Below are 27,012 nucleotides of genomic sequence, written 5' to 3'. Positions count from 1 at the left end.
GGTAGCATTCTAAGGATGAAAGTTTTTGTGGGATTAGACAAAGAAAAAAAATAAAAGAAAAAATAGCGGCATCTCTAAGGATTCTTTAACTTCTGAGGAACAGAATGATATGAAAAAAAATGACCATTGAAAAGTACTTTCTCTCATTCAAAGCCGCTGCTCTGAATGAGGACAGAATTCATTTTAGATGAACGGGGAGATGGAGACATCCTCTTTTCCCCCGCGCCGCTGTTAAGCGCTCATTAGACCCTCATTAAACAGGACAGGTGCATACACCAAAGAGGCCTCTTTACTTCCATCTGACACACTCCATCAGGACCCACGGATGTGCGCCGCTTTTGTTAAACACCAACGAATCAAGCGCTGCGTACGTGCGAGTGCGTGTACCTTTAAGCCACGTGCGGGTTGACTTTAAAAAGGCGCCGGTTTAATGATTGTCCTTTTAATGATTGCCTGCATCTCCTGTCAACATATTCCAGTGTTTTGGCAACAAGCAGATGTCATCTACCTTTTGATAGTGTTAGGCCACAGCCCACTGTTTTCTCAAGCGTCCAGCTGTCGGATTTTCTCCGAATTAAATAAAGTAGTTGAATGGTCCAATTAGACCCGGCAATAGGACCTAATTATCTAAGAGCAGGAAAAAAACAAAAACACCACATGCATGAGCACCTTTGCAAGTCACATGAGCTCATCCGCTGCTTATGCTATTAAATCACATCCTAAAACAGAGATAAATGAACTTAACGTTCGCACACATCCCAAGTATAAGATAAGATACATTGCCTGTTACATCCCTCAAAATTTTACAGCCTTGACAGATTTTATTCGCAACTGTACTTAATTGGCAAAACTCGACAATAGTAAGAGCTTTTTCGCTGTTATAGAACTCCATTCACTACTCCAATGCAATTGTTCTTCTCTAAAGTTAGTCTGTAAAACGTGCAAGAAAAAAAACCCACGCACACAACGGCCAATTCTGAATTAATTATTCCCTTTAATATATACAAACACAAATGCCATAACGTATTAATAATGAAAAAGTTCTCCAAACCAACATAATAAGGAAGACGTTTGGGAATAGTTCTGCCTCGTTATCGAACCAAAATAAATAAAAAAAAGCCTGTAATTCATCATTGCATGAATATGACATCTTTCTTTCTTTCTTTCTTTTTTTTTTTTTTAATCTGTCATCCGAGAAGAATGAGTCCCCTGAGTGGAACAAACCCTGAATCTGTCCCGGGTCCACTTGGTTCACTCGTTGTAGCGTGCCAGTTTGAGGCGGGGCACTATGTTCATGGACTGCAGCTCCTGGAACAGCAATTTACAAGCATACGGGATGCGAAGGGAGGAGACATAGCAGGACGACTTGCAGTAGTGGCACCTGTCATGCGGAGAGAAAACAGGAAGAGAAAGTCTCCTTAGATCAAGACAAACTCAGTAAACAGTTATTATGAAGTGACTGAGATTGCAATAAGTGATCACTAATTACAATGCATTAGATTAGATCCATTTTATTGTCATCAGTTTTATACAATTCCTTGCGTAAAACTGAACAAAATGAGCAACATAACACAAAACAAAGACAGTAGACTACTCAAAACATGGAGGTGATATAAAAAATGATCAATCAAAGATAGAAAAAGGAGCCAGGTCTAGCAGGGTCTCGCGATCGTAACTAAGACAATACGCGCCGACATAGCTACGATTAAGACGAACATTTGCTCCTATTGTCCGAACCTCAGCGGCCGCCGCGTGCACCCACGCCACCATCTTGGATGCAATTCATTCATTTCGGTCCTGCAGTCTGGACAATCCTGCCAAACTCACCAGCCGGAGTATCCGAGCAGGCCGCACTGTCCGCACACGTCCACCTCGAAGGCGTCGCTGGAGATCATGAGCCGTTCCAGCAGCAACATGCTGGCTCCGTAGCCGATCAGACAGTCACGTTCCATCTCTCCCAGACGGAGACCTCCATCCCTGGAGCGACCCTCCGTGGGTTGCCTGGCAGAAGATATCGGGAAAAACAGTCAACACTTTGAAGATGCTTGGGAAATAACTGCAGTGCAGAATTACTTCTTGAAAAGTTGTAAAACTTTATATTGACGTTTGGCGCAAGAGAGTTAAACCTAGCGTCGTACCTTGTGAGAACAGCTCTGGGTCCCCGTGCCCTGGCGTGCATTTTGTCCAGCACCATGTGTTTCAGCTTCTGATAATAAACTGGTCCGTAGTAGATGTAGGCCTCGAGAGGTTCTCTGCGAGACACAAAACACCACCAAATGTGAATTTATAACCAACGCATGAAGCAATGCCACAAAAATAAACAAGGGCGGAACGCAGGCAGAAGTTCCGATTTCGAGTTCCTCACCCTGTGATTCCAGAAGTGACATAGTCCTTGCCCTGGTAGTTGTATCCATGACGGATGAGATCCTCGCACACGTCTTTCACTTTGCTGCCGCCGAAGGCGGTGCCGTAGTGGAACCTTCCGTCCAAGACCCCGGCCTTCCCAGCCAGCAGCTCGATCAGCTTCCCCACCTGACCGCACCAAACACGAGTCAGAACCACGTCCCAACCCCCCTCCTTTGCAATACAAAACGGTATTTAACATCTAGCCGTGCTCGACACTTGGGAGCGGACGTTATGTAATTATTAATGTAACAACGTGGAACTCCGGGTGAAGCCCCCCTCCCCGACTGCAGAGGACAGATCTAAACTATTCCCCCTGAGGTCACAGCCAGAGGACCCCTGACCCCGACGTATAAAAGAAAACACCTACTCTGATTTCACCCCGAGCCCACAGAGTCATCCTCCCAAGCCAAACATTTCTGTGTCTTGTCCATGACAACCAGCGAGCAAATAAGAGAGACAAACTGCCTCGCCAGTAAAGATCGGTCGTTTACGGCATTTTTTTGGTGGTGGGGGGCGGTCTACATTGCTAAATTATAAAATGTATATGTACTGCATTGGCTTGATAAAACTTCTAGGTGTTGTTTTTGGATGTTGCTGGCAGCCGTTGCCACAGCAACAAATACCTAGTTGTGAACAATGGGATTGCTGCTTAGCGTTGTCGGCGGACGTGCGCTCTGGAAGACAACGATAACCCAGAGAGCTGAGCAGTTGGGATAATGACGGGTTTGTCTCAGAAGGGCTAATAAACACTGGTAAACAGCCAGGGTCAACACAGCAATCAGCGCGGCTCTTCCTAGTTTGGATATCATGCTGAGCGCAACGTCAAACATTTGTCTTGAGGAATAAGATGTGGAAGCACCGCATTTAAAATGGAATAAACAGAACCGTATTCACATTTTTCTTAAAGATTTTGTCTCACCGTCATTCTGGAGGGATATCCGTGAGGGTTCATGATGATATCCGGACAGATGCCCGTGTCGCAAAAGGGCATATCCTCCTGTGGGACGATGAGGCCACACACACCTGACACCCACACCCACACACACACACACACACACACACACACACACATACACACAGCAGAGGGACAGGCAGACAAAAAGAGTTTTAGTCTATATGCAAAAAGCGACAGGGGGGACGGCACAGCAGGTAGCCAGTTCAAGCCGGTGTAGTTGCACGGTAGGCACCCTTCATGTACATTTACCGTTGGGGTCAAAATACTCAAAATGTGGTATTGTCAAAACTAGAAGCAATGACCACTGACCAATATATGGATAAAACCATGCAAATGTAAACCCGGGGACAGACCTCCAGTTGAGTCTGACATTTCCATACTCATGTGGACAGACAGTGGCCTCTTTTGATTCACATGATGTGGGGACAGGGGCTCCGAGTCTTAAGTGTGAGCGCAAATGTTTGCTGAGGGGGCTGAAGCACTCTTCCCTGGCTAGGGTAAACAGATTGTAGGCCCATTTGCAAATGAAAAAAAAAAATAAAAAAAAAGGAGAGAGAGAGAGAGAGAGAGAGAAGGAGAGCAGGAAGTGGAAAAAGGTGCTTAGCTTGACAGTGAGACCGGGATTACACACCCATGACTTTCACTCGGACTCAGAGGAAGTGGAGGGGATCAAGTCAAGAGGAGAAATTGAATCCGTGCACGTGGGAAAAATTCACTATTAGCGGTGGACGGGTCGCCCAACACTGCAGTGACTGCTGATGCCTTACAACAGGATGCCGACTGGAACAAGTGCAGCCTTTTACTGGGCAGCCACATAAGAGAAGGAAAGTCATCCAGCAGGAAGGCGAGAACATGAAAGGATGAAAGGTGAATATTGGAAAGTCAGACAAGAAATTTCAAAGGGGCATGCACAGGGGGAAAAGGAGAAGAGAAAGAGAGGGATCGGAATTAAATGGAAACAGGAATAAAATGGCTGAAAGAGAGAGAGAGAGAGAGAGAGAGGGGAGAGGAATAGAAAGATATTGAAAGAGAAAGAAAGGGAGACAAAAAGGAAGAGAAATGGAAAGAGAGAGGGAAAGCCAGAGAGAGGGAAAGACAGAGAGAGAGAGAGAGAGAGAGAGAGAGAGAGAGAGAGAGAGAGTACACACTAGTTCCCATAGCAGACATGCTTGGTGTTGTTTGTTTTTGTGTGAAAGTGAATGATAAAAGAGGCATGAAATCAGCAGAGAAAGGCAAGACAACAGCAAGGGTCCAGAGCCCTCCATCACACCCCTTACAGCTCCACGGTGGCGGCTCACACAAAGGACCCCTACTAGTCACAACCCCATCACCCCCCAACCCCACACACACACACACACACACACACACACACACACACACACACAGACAGTGCACAACACCACAGCTGTGTAGTGACCTGCGTGTGTGTGTGTGTGTGTGTGTGTGTGTGTGTGTGTGTGTGTGTGCGTGCGTGCGTGCGTGCCTCTGTATGGGTCACCGGTAAATAATTAACTTATTCTGCTCTGCTGACCAGAGCTTATGAGACTAGTCATCAGCAGCTGGATGCCAGGAGGAAGATCTTTCAAAGCGACCGATTCCAGTTCGGGGCAAAGTTGGCTCATAACTCCATAGAAAATATGAAAACGCAATAGTTTCTGCACAGCAGCACAGTGGTGGAAGAGGAAGAAAAGAAAATAGCTTCAAAATCAGCGACCTTCAAAGAGCACATTGAAACTGCTGACATACCTGAAATTAGAAAGAAAAATCAGAAAAATGAAAAAAAAATTGTGGGAAAAACAACAATGTGAGCGAGAAAACGACGAAATGAGAATAAACACTAGCGTCCGATGTGAAACTTGCTGAAACATCTGGGCCTTTTTTTAAACCGGGTCCATCCTCTCCCCGTTAACCCCGCGGCGACCCCTCTCAGCACCCCTACGTGAGACAGGGGACATTGTCCCGTCCCGCACTGACCGCCCAGTGGCCAACACGTTAATGAAGTGAGTAAATTATGCATGGCGCCAGATAGCTTTGTGATTAAAACATCATACAGGCTCTCTATAGGGGAGGTGCTACAAAACAATAGAGGTTGTAAACACTTTTCCCAGGAGCAGCAGAATACTACTGGAGTGTAATAAATTTGCATAGTCTGGCACAGGACAAAGAGCCAATTAATTGCAAAGCAGTCCTCGAAAAAAAAAAAATTGAGGAGAGGGAGGCAGTAGTGGAGCAACAGGCTCCGGGACTTGACTCAACAAATGCCCTGACACACAAATCACTGAAGACAGAAACACGGTTTTTGCACTAGCTTTAACCCACCACAAACTTTACCTAGTAAGGCCAAGATTAAACTAATGGGTAAACAATACCTGATTGGTACCATTCAGTTTGTTAAAATCACAATGAAGTCTGACCAGGAATGAGCTGAACACCATGCGGCGCCATGATCAGAGGTGGAAAGTAACTAAATACCAATGCTCAACTGTACTGGACCGTTTCCTTTATATGGGAATCTATACTTAGACTCCACTTCTCTCTGACGCGAGTAACTTGATTTTGCTTCCTCAGTAACAGCACCACTCCTTTTTCCTAAAGGGTTAGTTGCAAAAAGGGTTAATTTAGAATTTTAGATTGCCAATATTAAGAGGAAACCAAACTATGAACAAATTTAGCTTAACCAATAGACGGATCCAATGCGTCTTCGTCCTTAAATCTGAGTTCCTGATGTTGAACAAGTACATCTAGTTGTGATCGACTTACTTTTAATATCAAACGCTTCAATACTTTTACTTGAGCAGAATGTCAAATGGAGGCTTTTACTTTTGCTAGAGTACGGTATGGCTATTTACACTTCTACTCAAGTTTGGGGAATGGGTTTGGCGGCGCTGACATTCATACCTTTCTGTCCATGTCGACTACTGAACTTGTCTCCTATCTCGGGCCTCCTCGTCTGCCTCAGGAGGATCTTGATGAGGAAGGCGTCTTCGGCATTTGACGAAATCATAACCTTCTCTATGTACGAGTCTGTCGAGCCCTTGTAACTGAAAAGGAGAGGGCAGGGTTTAAAGACGAAAAATAAAGGATTGGGCGTTTCTCCATTCACATCTCCCTAAAATATACAGAAGTATAACCAAGATGGGCCAAAGTGACTTTATGATGGTCGGGGTGATTTGTGGGCCGCGCCAACAGGGAGGCGGGTAAAGGTGAGACTGTACGGCAGGAACTTATTTCCACTCACCCGACAGGCACCTCTCTGTACTGGGGCTGCCCTGGCTGGGCGCTGCCCTCCAGTGGCGTCTGGGTGACAGTTGGCATCGACTTATTCACCAGCACCTGCTTGTTCTCCACTTTCTCACCTGTGGCAACAGTTGACATGTATATCAAAAAAAGCGTGTACTCTCAAAACAACTAAAAACAACTATTCTGGCACGGAACAACCCACGATAAGTACAAATGACCCTAAAACAGAGCCATCGCTTCTCACCTGGGGAGCAGATGCCGTCTGCGTCCAGGATGCTGTGTCTCCAGATGGGCTTGCGTGTGTTAGCGTCGAGCATGGGGCCCATCACCTTATCGAACGTCTGGTTGGTGTAGCGCCTCAGGGTGCACTTGGCATTTTTATAGACGAGACACCGACCAAACCCTGGAGTGAAAGAGGTATACTGTTAACAGTCAGTGATAAAATACTTGGACCCCAAAATACCCACAAACCCGTAAGTCTTGACAGTCTTCCCACCCCTGTCGAGGGAGGCTTTGTTGAGGATCAGAGCGTCCTCTATATCGTAGCCGCTGTAGCTCATCACGGCCACAGTGGCATTCTGGCCGGCCGGCAACTTCTCAAAGTCGATGAGCTCAATTGTCTTGGTCTTGACCATGGGTCTCTGCGGGTAGGCCAACAGGTACATCAGAGTGTCGATGCGGTTCCGCTGGTTGTAGCCGATGGTACCTAGAAGCAAAGCCAAAGGAAGGGTATAGTCATAGCAGCTCCTGAAGTATTTAGATGATAATAAAAAACGATGTGAAAGAACAATGTTACTACATATCAGTTAGGATGTTCCTATCAGTGTTTTAAAAATCCTAAATATTAACTGTGGCTATATGATATTTTTGTCATTTGTTCAACTATTTCAGTAATCAAAAAAACAAGTGTAAGAAAAGAGTTTGGTTTGGTTTAGGGCATGTTCAATGAAATAAAAATGGAGGGGCGGGGAACGTTCTCAACTAATGGTCGGCCTCCCTGGAAGCCTTGACATTTGTCAGATGCTATTACTTCACAATAAGGCTACAAGCACAGAGTTTGTGATAATGGGCTTCAGCCACACAGCGGCATTTGCACATGTATAGGGCTGTCCACACAAAACTTTTGAGACAGAGAATATTGGGCCAAATATAGTTCCAGTCTGCATTTTTCTAAATCCGGGGGAAAAGGAGAGGGGGTTGTGCATGATAGTGGAGTGGGGGGTGGGGGTGACGGAGGCTCTTGTGAATGTTCGCTGCCCCGTTTTGGGGAAGTTTTGGTTACCAGGGAGCCGAGGGTGCACACTCTGTGGTCTTTCGCAGCTGAGCACACTGACCCCCCCCCCGAGCACAGGCAGAGCAGACACAATGAATTGCTAATGACACTCTGGGTGACTGGCAGGAAAAGGGCCTCCGCACACACACGGCACAATAGAGAACCTACGCAAGCGCCCCATGTTTGATGTTCATGTGCATACACGCACTGACACCCACATACGCAAACACTCAATCACACATACACACCAATGCATTCGGAGAAGAAGTAGTGCATTTGTTGTGGCTGCGGCTGAGACAAACTGATTAAGGGGGGTTGTTTGTGTGCGGCTATATGTACATGAGGGGTAGAGCAGTGCATAATTGTCAATTGTCATATGTAATCAATTGTTTGTGTGTAATCATGTACATGGACAAATACCGCAACTGTGCGCAAGACGTTTGAGAAGGGATTGCGTCCTCCAAAGGCCCCTTTTACAGTAGCTGACATTTTGGCCACTATGACTGCTAAGACAATGATGCTACACCAAAGACCTACCCATGGCCTGCTTGCCCATAGCACACTGGTAGGTGTTCCTCGGGGACTGGTTATGGTGGGGGTAAGGGATGAGACCGGCGCAAACTCCGAGTAGTGTAAAAGGCTCAATTTCCAAGTGTGTTGTGTTCCTACAGAGATACAGAGAGAAAAAAAAAAAAAAAGACAATGAGGTCGACATCAAAACACTAGTCAACAACATCTTAAAAGAAATGAAACAAGAGACCATATAGACAATCCCACACAACGTACTTGGTAATCATGTGCTCGTAAAGGGCAATGTGACAATCATTCTCCTCGTTGACGTCCAGGTATTCCACCAAACTCTCGTGCAGGAAATCTTCAAACGTTCTGATGTCAAGAAAAAGTAAGTGTGAGAAATGCGATACAGCAGGCGAGGAGGCGTCCCCAGCAAATCTGTAATCTGCGATGTTATGAAGAGCAAAAATATGAGGCATATCACTCTTAATCTCAATAGTACCACCCAAACAAGAATCACCTGTAGCCCTGGGAAAGCTCTTCAATGTGCCGGTTTTTCACCATTGGCTGTCCTTTCTTCACAATGATGTACGGCCTGGCAGACGGTAACAACACAGGTCAAAGGAGAATCCCACCTACTATTGGTACCACTACTGTAAATCCACTCAAAACATGTTATACATCAAAAATATACAAATTAAACTAAATAATAATAATAAAATGTGGATTTACTTAAATTAAGAGCAAAATGTAAAAAAAACAACAATAATAATTATCAGTTTATTCAATTAGTGTATTATTTGGCGAGTCCGTGTTTATGCGTTTTATAGACAAGTACATTTGTGAAAGTGACATCAGGTCAACACAGGTCAAAGGAGAATCCCACCTACTATTGGTACCACTACTGTAAATCCACTCAAAACATGTTATACATCAAAAATATACAAATTAAACTAAATAATAATAATAAAATGTGGATTTACTTAAATTAAGAGTCCGTGTTTATGCGTTTTATAGACAAGTACATTTGTGAAAGTGACATCAGTGAAAGAACAATGTGGTTCAATGAATAAAACAGCAATTTCTCTATTGATCTGTCCTTTAGTGTTTTGTAATCAACCAGAAAAAAAAAAAAGGTGATGCGATAGGGACGGCACGTTTCTAAACCGTCCTACCTGCACAGGCGCCCTCCGTCAGAGGAGATGTAAACGCATCGGTCCGTCAGATTGGTGGAGATGGAGACAAACTCATTGATGAAGCCGGCCCTGCGCATCAGCCTGAAGGTGTTCACCAGCTTGTGGTGATCTCTAATGACACCCAGAATGTTACCTGGGTACATAAGGGAGACACGCACGATGCGGAGACGGAGAGAGGGAAAAATGGTGATAAATATTGATTCTGAAAACTAACATTTAAATGCCTTAAGTCTCAGGCCGGTATGTTTTTTTTAGAGCATGCTTCTATAACCTCGACAGGAAGATGAGATAGCAACAGAAAGACAATAAAACATACACTGAGAGCATAGTACACCCAAAAGAAGCCATATGGGATGTGAAGTTGATGAAGTTGGTACAGGATTTAACACCAAAATTTTTGGTGTGAACCCTTCGATCATCCAGCGCTTCTCTTTTAGTGATTCCAAAAGCAAACCATAAGAGAAGCGGTGAGGTGGCTTATATGGCTCGATTTTATGCATTCTATTCCTTAACTTTATATTGTGTTCCTCCTTTTAAAATGCCTTTCTTTTGCACTTTGAATTGCCTCGAAATGTGAATACTTGGAGCTTCGTGCGCACCGTATTTTAAACGGCCTTGGCCGATCTGAAACAGCGATATCGCTATTCAGGGAATAGGCAGAATAATTGTTAACAAAGAGTAAAACATGATTTCTTTGATTCGTTTCTTGCACTGCACTCTAACTTTTATGCATTCTATTTTTTTACTTTATGCATTCTATGTCCTTTTATGATGTGTTTATTTGCCTTAATGCTTTTGATGTTTTATGTAAAGCACTTTGAATTGCCTTGTGGTTGAAATGTGCTAGAATAAACTCATGACAACACCGGTGGTACCGGTAACACTTGACATTTTACGGGGTGGGCTGAGTGTCCCTGTTATGCACAAGCGCTAATTCCGGATGGAGGGAGACAGGTCCCAGGTCTACACGGTACCTGATCTAAGGTCTCCTATAGCCTACTCTCCTCTCCTCCTGTGATAAGAACACTGTGCTGCAACACTTTCACTTGATAACACGATTAGTATTTTCCAAATTAGGATTTTTTTTTATTTGATGAACATTGTCACTGATACAGGACAATTAACAAAATGGGTTTCATTCTGTAAAAAAATAAAATTAAAAAAAAAGAAGCTAAACGACAAAGGACACCTGGACACCATGTAACACCGGTAACACTGATTGCTATGGCAACCCTACCTACCAGACAATATCAGAGGCAGAAACTCTTAATACTTTTAAGAAAGTTCTTAAACACACTTATTTAAACTTGCCTTCAGTTAGCTTGCTCTGCCTTTTAATTTTCTTACCTTTACTGATAGTGTTTTCATTATCTATTGACATTATTTGTATTATCTTGTGTACTGTACTTGTGCATGTACTATTGTTTATATTTTATTTTTTCCTATTTCACTTTTTCTTCTATTGTACTAGTGATCTGTTTCTGCTTGGGTTTTTACAAAAATAAATTATGCACAGCACTTTGGGCTGCAATCTGTACGAAAATGTGCTTTATAAATACAGTTATTATAATAATAATAATAATAATAATAATAATAATAATAGTACACAGTCAAAGCTGCCTGTAGGGGTTGTACTCATGTAAAGCCAGACAGATAAATGCCTTAGGAAGGGTCGATGGGCGTGAACTGCCTCACTGTGAGGACAGATTTGTAGCGAGTACTATCTCAAAGGCTTTGACACCTGCTGCTAGCGGCTAATTAAATTCTATGTCAGCAAATATACAGTAATTTGACTGTTATCAGTGGCTGGAAAAAAAACATATATACAGTAATTAATGGGGTAAGTTGTTTTGCAACAATAATCGACTCATGCCATGAAATTAATGACTTATCAGCAACCTTGAGAAAAACAATGCCTTCTTTAAAATGGACAAAGTATTTTCCCTTCATGGTATTACTCATTATATTCAAAAACAGGGTGGATTAAAAGTTATTTTCAAGTCATCATTTAAACAAAGGGCAAAGAAATTTGCTTTGTGTGTATGCCTATGCGTGCATGTACATTTACCATTGAGGAATACGAGGAATACAGTCGGGTAGGAGAGCTCCTCTCCACATAGCAGGTTGACGTCTTCTACGCCAAGGTTGAAAGCCAATTTAATGATGGGGCCGTCCTCCATGTCTGTGGTGATGTGAGTCATCAAGGCCAGGTTCTTCACCAAACCACAGGCCTAGGAAGGCACCACAGAACCAGAAGGATCACCAAAGCAGACTCAAGACAGGCTGATAGTAAGACAACAGACCCTTTTTTAAAAAACATCTATGGTAAAATTCTATCATAGTTAAGTTTCTACTGTACTCTCCAACAGTCGTGTCTGTTATATACTGAATATATCGCCATCGAAAAGTATATCATTGCCAGTCTGCCCTGAACTCCTGTACTATACTGTTATATGAGAGGAAATACCAGACTAGGCCTATGGTGGCCATGTACAGTAATTATGTAACACTAAACAGAATTGGGAGGAAGACTATCGATTAGCATATACATTAAACATATTCCTATAACCGAGCGTGGTGTTAGCGTTGCCTCTTCCCAGAAGCAGCGGTGTAGTTCAGGTGGCTCCCGACTCACCTCTCCCTCGGGGGTGTCCGAGGGGCACAGCATGCCCCACTGGGACGGCTGCAGGGAGCGCGGCCCGCTGACCTTCCTGGTCTTCTCAAACTGGGAGGAGATCCTGGTCATCATGCCCAGCGCCGAAATAAAGGAGAGACGGGACAGGACCTGCGTCACGCCCTGGCGATCCATCTTGAATCGTTTGAGTGACCAGTTCCCCTGGGAAGAGCGATAGGTGAGTCGGCATCCATTAATATTCCCAGCAGGAACCAATAATGCTTTATCTTATCGGCCTCACCTACAGAAACGTCAGAGATTTTTTAAGATTCCTTTGCACAATATTTAAAATCCAAATTGCATCTTTCACCTTTTTTGTGCTTAAGGGCACTCCAGCGGTCCGGAGGCCGCTGACCACGTTTCCTATCCTGCTCCTGATTCACTCATTTCAATCTTAAATATTATGCATGTGCACCGACTCACCGTGGAAATGGCGTTGACCATTCCATTGGTGATCTGATCCTGTCGCATGTGCTTGACCACGTCAAACTGAGCCGCCCTCTGTTTGGGGATGATCTGGTCAGCGATCTTCTTCAGTTCAGAGTTGAACTTCTTGAACAGGTCCTCAAACAGTAGAGACAGGAGCTGGCGCGTGGGAAGGGAAAGAACACGATCATTATAGTCGGTAAGAACTTGGAACGCTGAAGTCCGGCGGGTTTCCGAGCTAGACGACATCGGGGAACAAAACAGCCATAGAGTCATCATCGCCGTATCGTCTGGAGGCGCACGGTCTAACTCTATGATCTGCGGCTCTTCCTGGATCTCTGCAGCTGTTCGCGTCCCTTATCAGCAGAGAAACGCATTGGCTGTCAGATTTAATAACCAGGTGTGCCGGCTCACTGATAAGGCTAACCTGGCCTCCCTCCCAGGTCCCTGTCCCCGCCGCCACCCACAGGAGGTAACCTCACACTCCACCCCCACCCACCCAACACATTAGCATACATCAAAACAAACACGCCGTGCCGCCCGAAATTAATAAAGAAATTAAGCTTCCTTTGCACTGCCGGGCCAATTAGTTGAATGTCAGAGAACTGTAATTGGAGAGTGAGGAGATTGCTGGTGTTGTGAGTGTGTAAGCCCACCATTGAAAGGGGTCTCTGTTTCCCCCCCCCCTCCCTCCCCACTCCTCATAGAGCAGGTTGGGGGGGAAATTAAAGGCCTTAAGACAGCAGTAATTACATTATCAGAGCGGGGCCTGCGGATTAGCTCAATCGCTCCAGTCAAGGCAGCAATTCCATTGTCACGGCGCTGAAAAATCCCCATGCTTCCAGAGCCCTGGGACTTTGGTGCCGCTGCATATCTCACTCCTGACAAAGCCAGGCGGGGACAAATACAGAGGAAGGGAAACAAAACAGGCAAACACAAAGCTGGTGGGAAATAATGAGCGTCTTATTAAAAACAAGCGGGCTAATACAAAGATGCAGGTGAGAGATCAGGCTCGGAACAGCCTCACTCCTTTGGCCCAAAGCTGTGATCCATTGTTACAGAAACGCACGTGTGTTATATGTGCACATGTGCGATTATAAAGCATCATGCCTACCTATGCTATTGGTATTGTGAAGGGACTTTTGAAAAAGAAAAAAAGCAGTCCTCTTTGACAAAGAGATCAAAGTGAACGGCTGCTTGTACTATGGCTTTCTAAATCAAATCCATTTATAGTCATGTGCAAAATATCTGAAAATTGCGACTCTGCCCTTTATTTAATCAGACAGTGTTGAAGCAGCAATGGAAGCCAGTTTACCTGTCCGGCCAACTCCAGACGTTTGTTTCCATAGTAATCTCTGTCATCCACCTTGTTCTCCCCCTGAGCCAGGATAACCCTGCGCACCATGACAGCCAGGTAAACACACTTGGCCCGGAAGTTAAATTCTTTGACCTACAGAGAAAAATTCAAACAAGATGACACCACTGGACCAAAGTTTTTTTTAAAGAATAAACAAAATACAATACAGAATCCCGCACAGTATATTGTCATGTAATACTAAATAGTATTAAAAAGAGAACAATGATAAAGACAAATATACTGTATATACTAAAACAAACACTATGTAGGATCAGCTATTTGACTCCTATCTATTTGAATGGGGAGTTGTCCATGTAAAGTTCTGACCCACTGTTATACCACTGTATAATCTTATAAATTGCATAATTAGATGCACAATGAACTGCTGTTGTGTGGCAACTGGCCAGCTTTGCTGACACAATTTATTACGCGGTTGGCGCTTCCAACTTTAGTGTTACTGATAGCGCTCTGTCCCTCAATACTAATACGGTTTCTGATACAGAGCTCCCAGCGCCTGGAAAGACTTCCTGACTTAATTGCGGGTTAAAATGTAATAACCAATTTGCTTTACAGAATCATATCCACACAAATGAGTTCATACAAACATCTACCATACATCCAAAGGTGGAACATTATTCTTAATTCACAATATCAAATACAAGTAAACAGGAAGTGGTGATGTAATGTAATCTGTGTAATTACTTACAGGTACATGCGTAAGGATGAGTGAGGCCAAAAGCTCCCTGGCTTCCTCCATTTTGGTCTTCTTGGGCCCTCCCCACATGCGCTGCCTCCTCACTTTATTCCCAAGGTATTTTAGAGCCTGAGGAGCATTTGGACACAATATTAAGTGGACAGGGGACAATAATTCCCCAGGTCAAGATGACAAACATCACTTGAACAATTGTAAATTCAAATTTAAAAAGATGAATAAAAGATGCTAATTTTCAGAATTCAGAGTATGCATTGGATAATTGATTTTACTCTTAAATTATTCTTCGGGCTTAAGAATAGTACATATTACATATTCAAATGCATACAATTTCTCAAGTACAACTGTGTTTTATGGAAAACATGAATCAGACAAGGAATATACATTGCAATTTTTTTTTTTAATTAACTCAACTTCATGGGGAATTACATTTTCTATGTAATTTTCTATGAACTATACAATGAATATGAAGTATTTCATGTATGTTTAAATTGTTGCCTAACGACTGTCAACAATATAATGACCTGAAGCGATTGTTACATTGCTGCTACAGTGATCGTTACAAGAGGGACTGGCAAAAGCATGAAGTGACTGGCTACTACTATAGCATGCAAATTAAGCCTGCTGCCATGTTCATTGACCCATAAAAACTATTAATAATTCATATGCTAGGCAAATGTTTTCAAATGTCAAAATTTGGTTGCTTGGATATATAAAGTGTATAAACCTAAATTATGGCACATATATTATATGTACCATTGATTTAGGTTGCAATATCAGCAAAACGATGGATCTCCAAGGTACCTGTGTCTGGGTAAAGATCTGGGCCTTCTGGCATTCTTCCAGGCTGGGGGCGAAGTTAGCCATGACATGTTCCTCTGTACCGATCATCTGCACGATCTCCTGGTCGCTTTCAACACCCATGCCCTGTCCACAATAGATACAGAGAGCACCTAGAATTTTAAATTCAATCAGAGAAGCCATTTAGCCAGAGCAGAGAGAAAGAAGTGAATGGACTAATAAAATAAAGAACCACTGATGTTTTTCATTTCTGACGTTCAGTGATCATGAAGAAGAATGCAGGTCTCCTACGGTTGTATATTGACAGGTGGACATGGAGGTGTAAGGATGAAACGAATGCTGGGTCAGTGTGAGAGGTGAGAGTGGAGTCATTAGTGACATTTGCTTATGGAAATGTGGAGCTGTGGGAACACATTTCTCTGTCCCACAATGCATCTGCCGCTGTTTTGACAGCCCGGCTAAGCACGGGGAGAGTCGGGAGGAGGAAGTTACCACGGATGCACAAGCACATTGCAAACAAATCAAGCAAAGCAAACATGCCCCATGGACATCCCACATGAGAACAGAGGTTAATGCTGACAGCTGGCTCACTGACATTTTTAAACAGCACGGGATTACAAAAATTCAAACTATCAAACGTTTGGCTTGCCAGAAAATATACATTACTTGTGAATTAATTTGTAATTGGCAGTCTGTCACAAGGATAACGCACAAGAAAACCGCATCTTTGAATTAAATGAAAAAAGAAGAAAAAAACCTGCCAAAAGTTCAAATTATGGAAATTATATCATCAGTGGGAAGCGTGTGAGAGAGACTCATTTTACAAAGCCAATAATAATACTGTTCATTTCAAGCAGTATCACTGTCGGCACTTTGTAGTTCCACAGCGCCTCCTACTGGAAGCATGAGGCAGTGTCTTACTGGTATGTACAACAATACCATTCAATGCCAATTCAAGGCATTTTACCTTGAATATAATGGCTATGGGAGCATCCTCTGACAATGTGTTGTGTCTCAGGTAGAAGCGCCCCTTCTTGACAACCATATTAGTCCTGCTCTTCTTCTCGTGGGTGGAGCTGAGAGGGAAAACCAGATGAAATATTGGCAGGGTAGGTACACCACAATAAACTAATGTAATCAAATTTGTCTCAATGAGACACAAACCTGAATAAATCTGTTTGGAACACCTAAGTGTGTAGGTCCCAACGACCAAAGTGGGTGCATGTTCTAATCCTGCCATGTTTAAGTGCGTAGGTTTTTGTTAAACCGCACTTCATTGTCTTTATCTGATTTTAGCTTTGACTTCTATGCTTTTATTATTATTATTTCCATTTATAAAATGTATTTAGTGCCTTATGGAAAGCACTGTGAATTGTCCTTGTGTATGGAATGTGCTATATAATTAAAATGTCCTAGTCTAAAAATATCTATTCTCAGCCGAGTTCCACATAGTACCTAGTCACAGAGGCTCCCACTCCACCCTTCCTGTCCTGCTCGACAATGATGCGATTCTTGGACAGCTGTTCTTGAATGAGAATGACCTTCTCCTGGCCCTTCACTATGAAATAGCCCCCTGTGACAGAGAGCAGAGTGCCATGATCATAACACTATTCAGGAAAACATGAAACATTCTTTTAAGATCATGTGTTAGTATTGTTCGCTGACTCTAAGAAATAAAAACGGTCAGTGATGTTCCTGTACCTGGATCCAAAGGACATTCGTTGAGTTTTGAAAATTCCATAGGCGTTTTTCCAGTGAGGACGCAGTTCGAGCTGCGCAGCATGATAGGCATCCTGATTTGGGGAAAAATGTATTAGATTTACAGACAACAACACAAATAAATCAGTACTCCTGTAAAATTTGTATTGAGGCTTCGGAGGAAAAACAAATGTTATGACATGGAGAGGAGGGTGTGAGGTGGACTAATAATTTAGAACTACATCACACTTGTTGATGTCAATCTGTCTTTGAGCATCTGATTACAGTGGTTTGCATAAGTGAAGTGTATGTTAATAAAACACAAACAATTAATACTATTATATAATTACAGAAGCCAGAATTGCAATTGTGATGCTGCCCCCCCCTCGCCTGCGCAAGCACCTTGTGTCGATTACACACATTTTAGTGTTTTTAGAGCTTATAGAGCTTATTGTGCGTAAGCAGCGGGTGTCATGACATTTCACTGCATGTATGTATGACCCTATGTATATGTATGTGACAAATAATCTCTTGAACTTGGACACAGAAAGTTCAACACCTGCATCTACAAAGGTTTGCAGGGCCACATAATATCACCACGCTATCTACAGAAGGTACATTCTCTGTTTTTATGCTGCTGTTTTTATGTGTACCATGGATCGGGTGTGGTTGCCGTATGATTGAAGATATATTTTAACAAGGTAAAAAAATATTTTAACATTTTGAAAAGGAAAACACTGTGTCAGTTCGAGGCTCATATTTAAACATTTTGCTGGAATAGGAGATAGTGTGGACAAACCAACTGGAGAGTGAGAAAGAGGGGGGAGCGATAGCATGAGTTTTAAGTATGGATTGTCTACTCACAAATTTGTTTTTTTTGACTGTACTGTTAAGGTCATGAGTGAGAGCTTGTGAAACCACTAGCAGGCATAAACAAGACAGAGTAATACCTCCCAATCGGCAGTGCATTGCGGATGATTCTCTGGCTGCCTCGAGTATACTCTATGTCCACCGTGATAGGGGCTGAGTAGGTCATGTCTCTGAGACGACACTGATTAATTAGAAAAAAACAAACATAAAACAATAAAAAACATGTTGCGCAATAGCAAAACAAATGACCAAATTTCAGTGGAAGAAAGTGTGCAGATAAAACAGTTTATATGGTTGTTAATATGACACAACAAAGCAAAACTAACCTCATGAGGCGAAACAGGTCTGGTGACATTGAAGCTTTCCTCAACATCAGGCATTCCCACATAGATATTGAGGTATCTGGAACCAGTGGTTATCGTTCAGGGTTCATGCTGCATTTAACAAGTTTACAATTGGGTGAAAGTGGTGACTCAACCTACTTGAGGTACCACATCGGATCAGCGTCACTTGTGATCTTTTCATTCGCCTTCATAATCTTCTTAATCTGTTAACGATAATACCCATAGCACTGAGACATTTTCAAATGCATGTGTGTAAATGTATGATAATGCAACTCTTGTTTACCTCCACATTGATGAAGTAGTTGAAAGAGTCAATATGCTGCTTCACCAGCCCTTTGACCTGGCAAATGAAGACATAAAAAATATGAAGAAGCGGAAGTTTAACAAAATGTATTGTGCATCATGTGATAATAACATTTAACAAATAGTTTGTTTGTGCAATGAATGGTGAACATTTTCTCTACCTTTAGGAATGCTGGCAGCAGTTTCCATTTTTCCTGTAAATGCCGTGATAAATAACGTCTGTTAAAGAGCTCTGGCATCCATTGAGACAGATCACAAGTGGTGAGCAAAATAATTGTGTCATGTGATGCTCAGCGATGATTGATTGTGGGGAAAAAAGTACAAAAAGCGACAGGGATTCTCAACCTTTTTCATATCGAGCACCCTCAATTTGATACGCACTAGGACCCCGTGTGATAGGATTTTGTCTCTGGGATTGATTCGATATGATTATGACAGTAAGACCTGTCCACACTATAGTTAGGGAGAGAAGAGTGAAAGGTTCAAAACAGTCATTATTGTATATACTCTAATGGTGCAATGTCTTGTAGATAAAATAAAGGGGACGTTTGACTACGGATCACTTTGCTGCGGATAGCAGCTGCACTGCTCTAGTATATGTTGCTTCAATAGCAGTACAACATTATAACAATCCAGCAGCTATGATTGGTTATCATTGTACCATTCAAAAAACAATTTGTCAAAGTTAACAACAGTAGCAGTCTGTGGAAGGAAGGTAGGATTTGACCCCCACGCCAGAGTGAACTGGGAGTAATGAGTAAAATATTGTGTGATATGGTATTCTAATATGATTTACCTCAACTGTGTCGACAGGCGCTGCCAGCTGTTGGGGCGTCATGTCCCTAAACTCTTCACAAAGTGCTTCCATGGTCGTTTATATGAGTTAAGTTTAACTAAGGAAACATTTCCAACATCTCATTGACGTGTAAACATGGACTTGAGTGTGAGCACGGCATGCAAGTCTGGTGGTGTTACACTATAATACTGCCGTGCGTGCTCAAAGAAACGGTTCCGCTTTGGTTCCGCTTTGACGTATTTTAATGATTAAAATGACCGATAAAATAAAAAAAATCTTATAAATGATGGAATAACCCGGTTTGAATATAATAATAACTCCATTCGTTTTATGGTTAACCTTCTAATTTAATTAGGAAAGATTCATATATTTTCACAACCATTCCCTGGCATAATTATTTCCGTTTTTAGTTGAATATGATCTATATATTACGTCAGTTAACTTGACAAAGAAATACAATTTATGACTTGTTTGGTGTCTTGAATATTTTTTAATTATCTTTTCTTAATCTTCAATGCAAAATTGCATGTTTGATGTTTACGGTTTGTATTATTTAGTCGCCGATGTCTGAATATTTGTAATGTTCTCTGTAATGTTTTCATAAAAAAAAATAATTAATGAATATAACTTGAGATCATAAAATATAAATATGTACAACATACTTAAATCTTTACTTTTTTTTTATATCAACATACAGATTCAAAGAGTCAACGTATGTACAAATGAACCTGGTCACAATAATGATAAAATGTTTATTCAAACACAAGCAGGTGATATAATGGATACATGAGACAAGGGAATACATGAGGTCTTAACATATTTTGCAAAGTATATGGTCAACTAGCCTATAAAATAAAAAAATCTGATTTAAAAAGTAACATAAAAATATTTATGAATTATCACAAATGGCAATGGCATTTTAAACCAGTTTGAATCACTGTTAATCTGTTAATTACACTGTTAAACACAATGGAAAAAAGATATACTCAGAGTTTAACTATCTAATTTGTGCATTAATTTAAGAAATAAATGGTTTTCTAATGGTATCAAATGTGAACCTCTGTCTTTACATCAACATGGTGTCAGCTAATAATCAGTTTAATAAATGTTCTGACAACCTTTTTTATAACAATGCGCAAGAATGTTACTGTCTGAACTTGCAATTATGCCAAACCTTTAGCTTCTTATAATTCAATATGGCAGTCAAAAAATCCTAATTAATCAAGATTCAGTCATAGATTCAAGTACTCATCTAAAATGTGTTCAAATCAGACCAATTGAGCGGCGCAGTTCAAATTAAACTTTGATCAACAGATCATAGATGAGCCGTACTCTGCTGAATTCAGTCCTTGTTGGAACAACCCATTCTTCCGTTTCACGGTACATAGACTGTATGTTCGTGCATCACTGATTCATTGTATTTTCCCTATTTTTGGTGCGTGTGATTATTGTTTAGTTCCAAAAATGAAGTCAGTAACTTTCTGTGCATGCATGCATGCTACTCCTAGCCTACCACTGACTAACATGTCTGCTGTTACTACTGAGCAGTTTTGGGTAGGCAGTCCCCAGGGAGCGGCCGCGTCTGACGACCACCAGCTCCATTTGACACTGGTCGATGTTCACCAGCACAGTGGTGCTTCTCTCCGTGTTCATGAGGAACACGATAGTGAAAAGGGCCATTTCGAACTCCGGGCTCGCGCCAATGAAGGCGCTGCCGACCGGCTTCACCAAACCATGCCAGCTGAACTGGAGATTGAGCACGTGGTCGTCTTGATCGGGCTGCGAACACAGAGACAGGAATTACTTTTTGACGCTGATTCAATTGAAGAGATAATACATTTTCCCATGCATCTTACTCACCACGTCATTCTCTCTGGCCTTGTAGCCCTTGTAGTCCAAGTGGTTGTTCTTTTCCTGCAAGTAGAACTGGACCCAGTTGTGGAAACCGATGATCTCGCTTCCAGACTTAGTCTCTCCAACAAAGACGTGCTCAAATCCACAAGAGTCTAAACTGTTTAACACATTCATGCAAAACCGTCACACAAAATAAAACCGTGATTATTTGACTTACCAATAATTAAACAATTATTTATTGTATTTCACAATTGTGAGTGTGGTGTGTGGATGGGATGGTTTGAGCAGCCACACCTGACCTGGAGCTAGGTGATTGAGTCAGGGCGGCTGAATACCAGTTGCTCATTGTTTGGGCTAACAAGCAGCAGGTTAGAACCCCTATCCACACACATACTCAGGAGAGGAGCCCTGTTAGGACATGTTTGATCTGCTCCTGGCTAATTCCACCTAGCCGCCACTCTACAATAAACTGGTGTCTACAGCCCATCGTCGTCTGTGTCTTTGTGCTAGAGAGCCTTAAAAAGCGCCACTTGGGTGGCTTGTGGTAGGAGAAATTACCACAGTGGCAGTTCGGCTTACCACACGCCATCCAAGTGGCATTTTCAGGGCCCTCCAGCACAGAGACACAGACGACGATGCGTTGTAGACATCAGTTTATTGTAGAGTGGCGGCTAGGTGGAATTAGCCAGGAGCAGATGGATCTTTTCACGGCAGGGCTCCTATCCTGAGTGTGTGAGGATGGGGGTTTAAACCTGCTGCTTGTCAGCCCAACCAATGAGCAACTGGTATGCAGCCACCCTGACCCAATCACCTTGATCCAGGTCAGGTGTGGCTGCTCAAACCATCCCATCCACATATGACACCACAGTGAGGTTTCGTGTAACATTGGGCATTTCGATGGCCTACCCTGTGTTTCGTTCTCTGTGGTAGAGATGGAACCAAATCAAGTAGAGCTGACTTCTAAATTGCCTCAAGTTGTTGCTGGACTTGCCCTTGCTGACCAGGTATCTATGAGCGCGCTGTAAGGGAATGCATAATTATGACAATTCATAGCCATATGAGGATAATGAAAACAAAATCATGGCCTAAGTAAAGAACATATAGTTCCCATCATGTAAACAAACTAAGAGAAAAAAGTTTGGCCGTAGGATGTTGTTGAAGCTTCAACTTTCACGTCACTTAATCAAACATACTGTATATATGTATTGTCTTGTATATTTTCATTTAAAACTCTTCAGCCACAACTCCTCAGTTTTGTGGAATGCTTCCTCCCCCGCAGAACACGAGTACTGTATGTACACATGTCCCGAGCGGCTCACAGTGCAGAAAGTGAATGATGTGAGGCCGAGCCAAAAGAACATTCCAAGTCTCCAACAGCTGCTTTAGATATAACTTTGCTTTGCCCTGAACAACATGGAGTAAAACGTTGTATAACAGAGGGAACGAACAGGAAGCGAACAGCCACCAGTGTTAGTCTGCGCAAATAGTGTGTAGCCAAAGAAATCAGCAACAGTAAAGTAATCACCATCCAAGGCACCCAGACAACTAAGAAAAAAAACACCAAAGTTGTTACAGTGGAAAACCTCATTAGTCTATACATTTTATCTATAAACTCTAAAACAATATACAAGTCACATTATACATTGTCTACTCGTGCGTGGTGAGACAGGTGGCGACTTGCTGTGTTTACCTTCATGACCTCTGTTTCCAACACCGCATCGAGGAACTGGTTGGTCTCGGTCTGCTCCTCTGTTGAAACGTACTCGGCCACACCCGTGGAGCTCTCGTAGTTGTCCAGGAGCTTGATGAAACCTGCAGTGGAAGTGTAGCCACAGATATTCAATTTCAGTCTATTCCTTATAGATTAAGTACTAGTCCTGAGTTTTTAAGGTCTGTATGTTAGTAAGGTAGAGGGTGGGTTTCTCTCTGTACAGTAGACTGCACTGCATGGTCCGATGACTACTACGCTGATAGGTGAATAAAATGTACATTGGCAGAGAACACACTCCTGCATATTACCTCTATTCTAGTTTCTAGATTCTTATCACGTGATAATACAATCATGGTGCATATTCTTTTCGGTAATAATAGTAAATCAGAAAAAAATAAAGACAAAATAAAACAAGAAGAAAAAAACAAAAAGGCCTAAATATATGTATGTTTATGAATAGGCGTGTGTGTATAGTGTTAAACGGGGAATTATATTCATAGATGGAAGGGGAAGTCATTCACAGCTTCTATAACAATGTGCATTGATGCAATTAAGGTGCCAAATGCAAAAAAGTGCAGAAAGTGCACTACCTAGTTATCTATTCCATTATGTTGTTAATATCAATAGTTCGTCCTCCACAGATTTATGTCACAAACCAAGCAAAGACATCCTGCAGTTTTCATATAAACAGTACAAAGATGCACTCACGGGAATAAGTTGTTATTAAGTTGAGTTTGGTGTCATTGACGTTGGAGAACAGAGGCCGGGAGGCGCGGTCCCGTGCGACATGACTCCCCTGGTTGACAAATCCAGCTTTACCCTGAACAGCGGGAACACAGCCGACTCTTCAGTAAACGACGATTGGTTTGGAAACTTTTGTTGAACAAGTCGAATCCTACCTGAACAGAGATGGTGTAGTCTGTGCCAGGAGTCATGCGGTTCACATCAAGCCTCCACAGCTCATTGAAAATACTGGACAGTTCCTGGTTTACAGCTGGTCTATGATGTAGTAGTAATAATAATGATAATGATAATAACAATAATAATAATAACAACAATTAATAGTAATGGTAATTATAACAATAATGGTAGTAATAATAATAATAATACACATTAAACAACCACGACTTTAACTGAAAAAAAAGTTTCACACCTGGATGCGTTCAGCCCGTCGACCAACACAGCGAGCAGAAGAAGGACTGCGCTCAACCTGTGTTTTCCACATTTGGCATTTTTAGTTATACATTTACTATCGGTAAACGTAGACATCAAACTTGCCACGGCATTCCTCCAATACTAGTATTTGATAATAATCAAATGCGCTGAAATGTACCAAGACAATACTACTACTACTACTACTCCTCCTACTACTACTACTACTACTACAAATGATGATACAAATAATAATAATAATAATAATAATAATAATAATAATAATAATAACCGAACAAGAAACCGACCTTGTCGCCATGGTTCTTCCGGTAGTGTGTGAACATCTGTTACAGATGTTCGCTGCATGTTCCACGCACAGGACTCCGGTTACAGCGGCGCGTGCGCACAAGTGGGAACGTTTTAATCGCTGAATCTGCGAATGTTTAAAAAAAAAAACAAAAAAAAAAAACCTATACTTGAAACATGCTGAACTCCGACAGAATTTATGAATTTAATTTAATTTGTGTCTTAATTTTTATTTTTTATTTTTCCAACAAGCGCAAGCACTTTTAAGATCATTAAATACAGTTTGTCAGTAAAATGACCTCGCGTTCGTGTGTCTAGGATCCGGGGCTTCGCGTCGTGGCCGATAAACAGCCTGGGTTACGCTGGCTGTTGTTCCAGAGTTTCGGGTGGATCTCCTCCCACAAACAGACACAACAATCTCCTCCACAGCGGCGGCGGCGGCGGAGGTCGTCCCGCCGCTGTGGACCCCGTCAACCGGTGTAGAATGACGCAGTGGGTTGTTTTGGGTTTTGTTTTGTTTTTTAATATAAAAATGACGGGTCATCACGCTCACCCCCGTTTCTTTTCACTGTCCGTGTGGTCATGTTTTTTTTTTTTTTAGTCTCACGGCGCCTTTGCTGAAATGTCAAACTTCTGTCACGGAGCAACGCTCATCTTTTACACCTTTTGTGACATGTGCGGGTGGAGGTCACCGAAAGAGACTGATCTCCGGGGGGCCAGCTGATTATAAGAGCGATCTCCCTCTATACGCATTCGATCTCCATCTCTCGCTCCCTTTCTTGCCCCTTAGCCCCTCTCTCGCTCTCTTCCGGAAAAAAAAAAGGACTCCTTTCTTTCCCCCCACCCCCTCTTTTCCGGGACAGACCCCCGGTGCGTGCTCTGAGAACGTTGCACCTGTACTTAATAAATACTTCTCGTCACCACCGTCTCCTCGGCCCAGTCGCCCAGTCCCACATTAAAATGAACCACCACCACGCAGCGCACAATGGATCACATGCGCGGCCGCGGTGACAACGCAAGAGATGGACGCGATAATGCCGTTTGATCCGCGAGCGAGTCACAAACGACTCGATCCGCCGAGAAAATGTCCACGAAACGAAGTTTTCGCCGAACGACACAGCGGTGACGTCACGTGTCTTGTTTATGTCGCGGGCCGTTTACGAACGATCCGACCATTTTGAACGGCTCCATTGTTGGAACTGAGGCGTTCTTTTTTTTTTTTGCCAAGTTTTGCGTCGCGTTGTTTGATTAGGTTGCCGTCTCCTGTCGCCGGACAACGTTTCCTTCTTCGTGTCAGAGAGAGCCTACGCCCCCCCCCTCGCCGGGAGGTGACATGGAAGAAAAGGAGCGGTTTTCTGTCAAATTTATTTTACTGTTATTTACTACTATTATTATTATTATTATTATTATTATTTCTCTGTGGAAAAATACTGTTTATACCTGTTCTTCACAAGAAGAAACTAACCATAGTACTTGTTTTATTTAGCCATAGCATTGTATTTTTTTACAAGATGGCTCTCCCACAACCCCCATTACTATGGAGCACAGTCTGAAACCTGCGCGTTTGTTTCTTTTGTTTTTGTTCAGGATCAGCATAAAAACACTTCAAACACTCCAATCCACCGCCCCAGTCCGACGAGGAGCACGGTGCGGTGCTACGCCGGAGGAGGAAATGTCCACGGACCCACGTGAACTTCCTCAAAACACTGAGGCCATTGAAAGAGTCGTGGCCAACCGCGCAGAAGACCAGGCCCTCGTGTTGCCCAGCAGACACCCAATATATCCCAAATGACGTCACGAGCGCCTCGTGTGGCGTCTCTACAAAGATGCTGTGGAAAGGCTTGGTCTGTGTAAAAGTTGTGTAATAAGATTGTGTAACGGATCAAAGAAACATGACATCTTTTTTTTTTCCCCTATCCCTCCTTCTCTCTTAGGTCCACCTCCCTACTGAGCCGCATCAACCGGGACCCATGTACCTTTTGACGCCACGCAAGTGTGGCCTCTTTGGTGCCTCCTGCGACGGGATGCCGAAGCAGGGGGAATTACCGGATCGACGAAGGGATGGCATCAAGTGAGGGCGGCAACGCAGTCACAAACTGCCCGCGTCATTTTTTCAGCAACTATGGAGTCGGAGAGACATACGTAGACCTTCATTGTGACACCTGCAGTGGGCACAACCTTCACCTGAAGCCGGGCCTCCACTTCCCGATTGCAGGCCACACCACATTCGCCCCCCCCGACTGGTGCTTTGGACGGGTCAAGCGGTGCCTCAGGAAGACCAGAGTGGACGCCTTGTCAGACATTGCTGAGGTTGTGAGGGCCAGCTCTCCTGCGAAGCTAGTAAACATCCCCCAAACTTATAGGGCGGGAAGGACGCCACCGTGCTTGGTGAAAGCTCCGACCTGCATCAACATCTGGGCAGCTG

At 42.9% G+C, this 27,012-nt stretch overlaps 2 protein-coding genes across 2 annotated transcripts; both read right to left on the bottom strand.

Annotated features, from left to right (window-relative positions):
* Positions 1-1,079: 1,079 nt before the first annotated feature.
* polr3b (polymerase (RNA) III (DNA directed) polypeptide B) lies at positions 1,080-19,677 on the bottom strand. Its single transcript, XM_080002002.1, has 28 exons — positions 19,565-19,677; positions 18,930-18,962; positions 18,749-18,805; positions 18,604-18,668; positions 18,448-18,523; positions 18,202-18,302; positions 17,255-17,346; positions 17,009-17,126; positions 16,521-16,629; positions 15,557-15,679; positions 14,747-14,863; positions 13,999-14,133; positions 12,681-12,842; positions 12,219-12,419; positions 11,652-11,814; positions 9,563-9,716; positions 8,908-8,982; positions 8,661-8,759; positions 8,412-8,539; positions 7,098-7,307; positions 6,846-7,004; positions 6,600-6,717; positions 6,260-6,402; positions 3,326-3,429; positions 2,366-2,532; positions 2,139-2,252; positions 1,828-2,001; positions 1,080-1,381 (listed from the first exon to the last, which is right to left on the bottom strand). Exons 1-28 carry the CDS (start codon positions 19,634-19,636, stop codon positions 1,252-1,254), a joined length of 3,399 nt encoding a protein of 1,132 aa, XP_079858128.1. The 5' UTR covers positions 19,637-19,677; the 3' UTR covers positions 1,080-1,251.
* A 625-nt stretch (positions 19,678-20,302) lies between these two features.
* On the bottom strand, positions 20,303-25,388 carry endouc (endonuclease, polyU-specific C). The gene is made up of 9 exons (XM_080002490.1): positions 24,887-25,388; positions 24,590-24,714; positions 24,283-24,339; positions 24,029-24,128; positions 23,838-23,949; positions 23,109-23,230; positions 22,325-22,437; positions 21,425-21,575; positions 20,303-21,343 (listed from the first exon to the last, which is right to left on the bottom strand). The coding sequence occupies exons 2-9, from the start codon at positions 24,598-24,600 to the stop codon at positions 21,074-21,076; spliced, it is 936 nt and encodes a 311-aa protein (XP_079858616.1). The 5' UTR covers positions 24,601-24,714; positions 24,887-25,388; the 3' UTR covers positions 20,303-21,073.
* Positions 25,389-27,012: the final 1,624 nt, after the last annotated feature.

Source organism: Zeus faber, assembly GCF_960531495.2.
Source record: "Zeus faber genome assembly, chromosome: 6".
Classification (NCBI taxonomy): Eukaryota; Metazoa; Chordata; class Actinopteri; order Zeiformes; family Zeidae; genus Zeus; species Zeus faber.
Note: the sequence above shows the minus strand (reverse complement) of the source record. Positions and strands in the feature narration are given on the sequence as shown.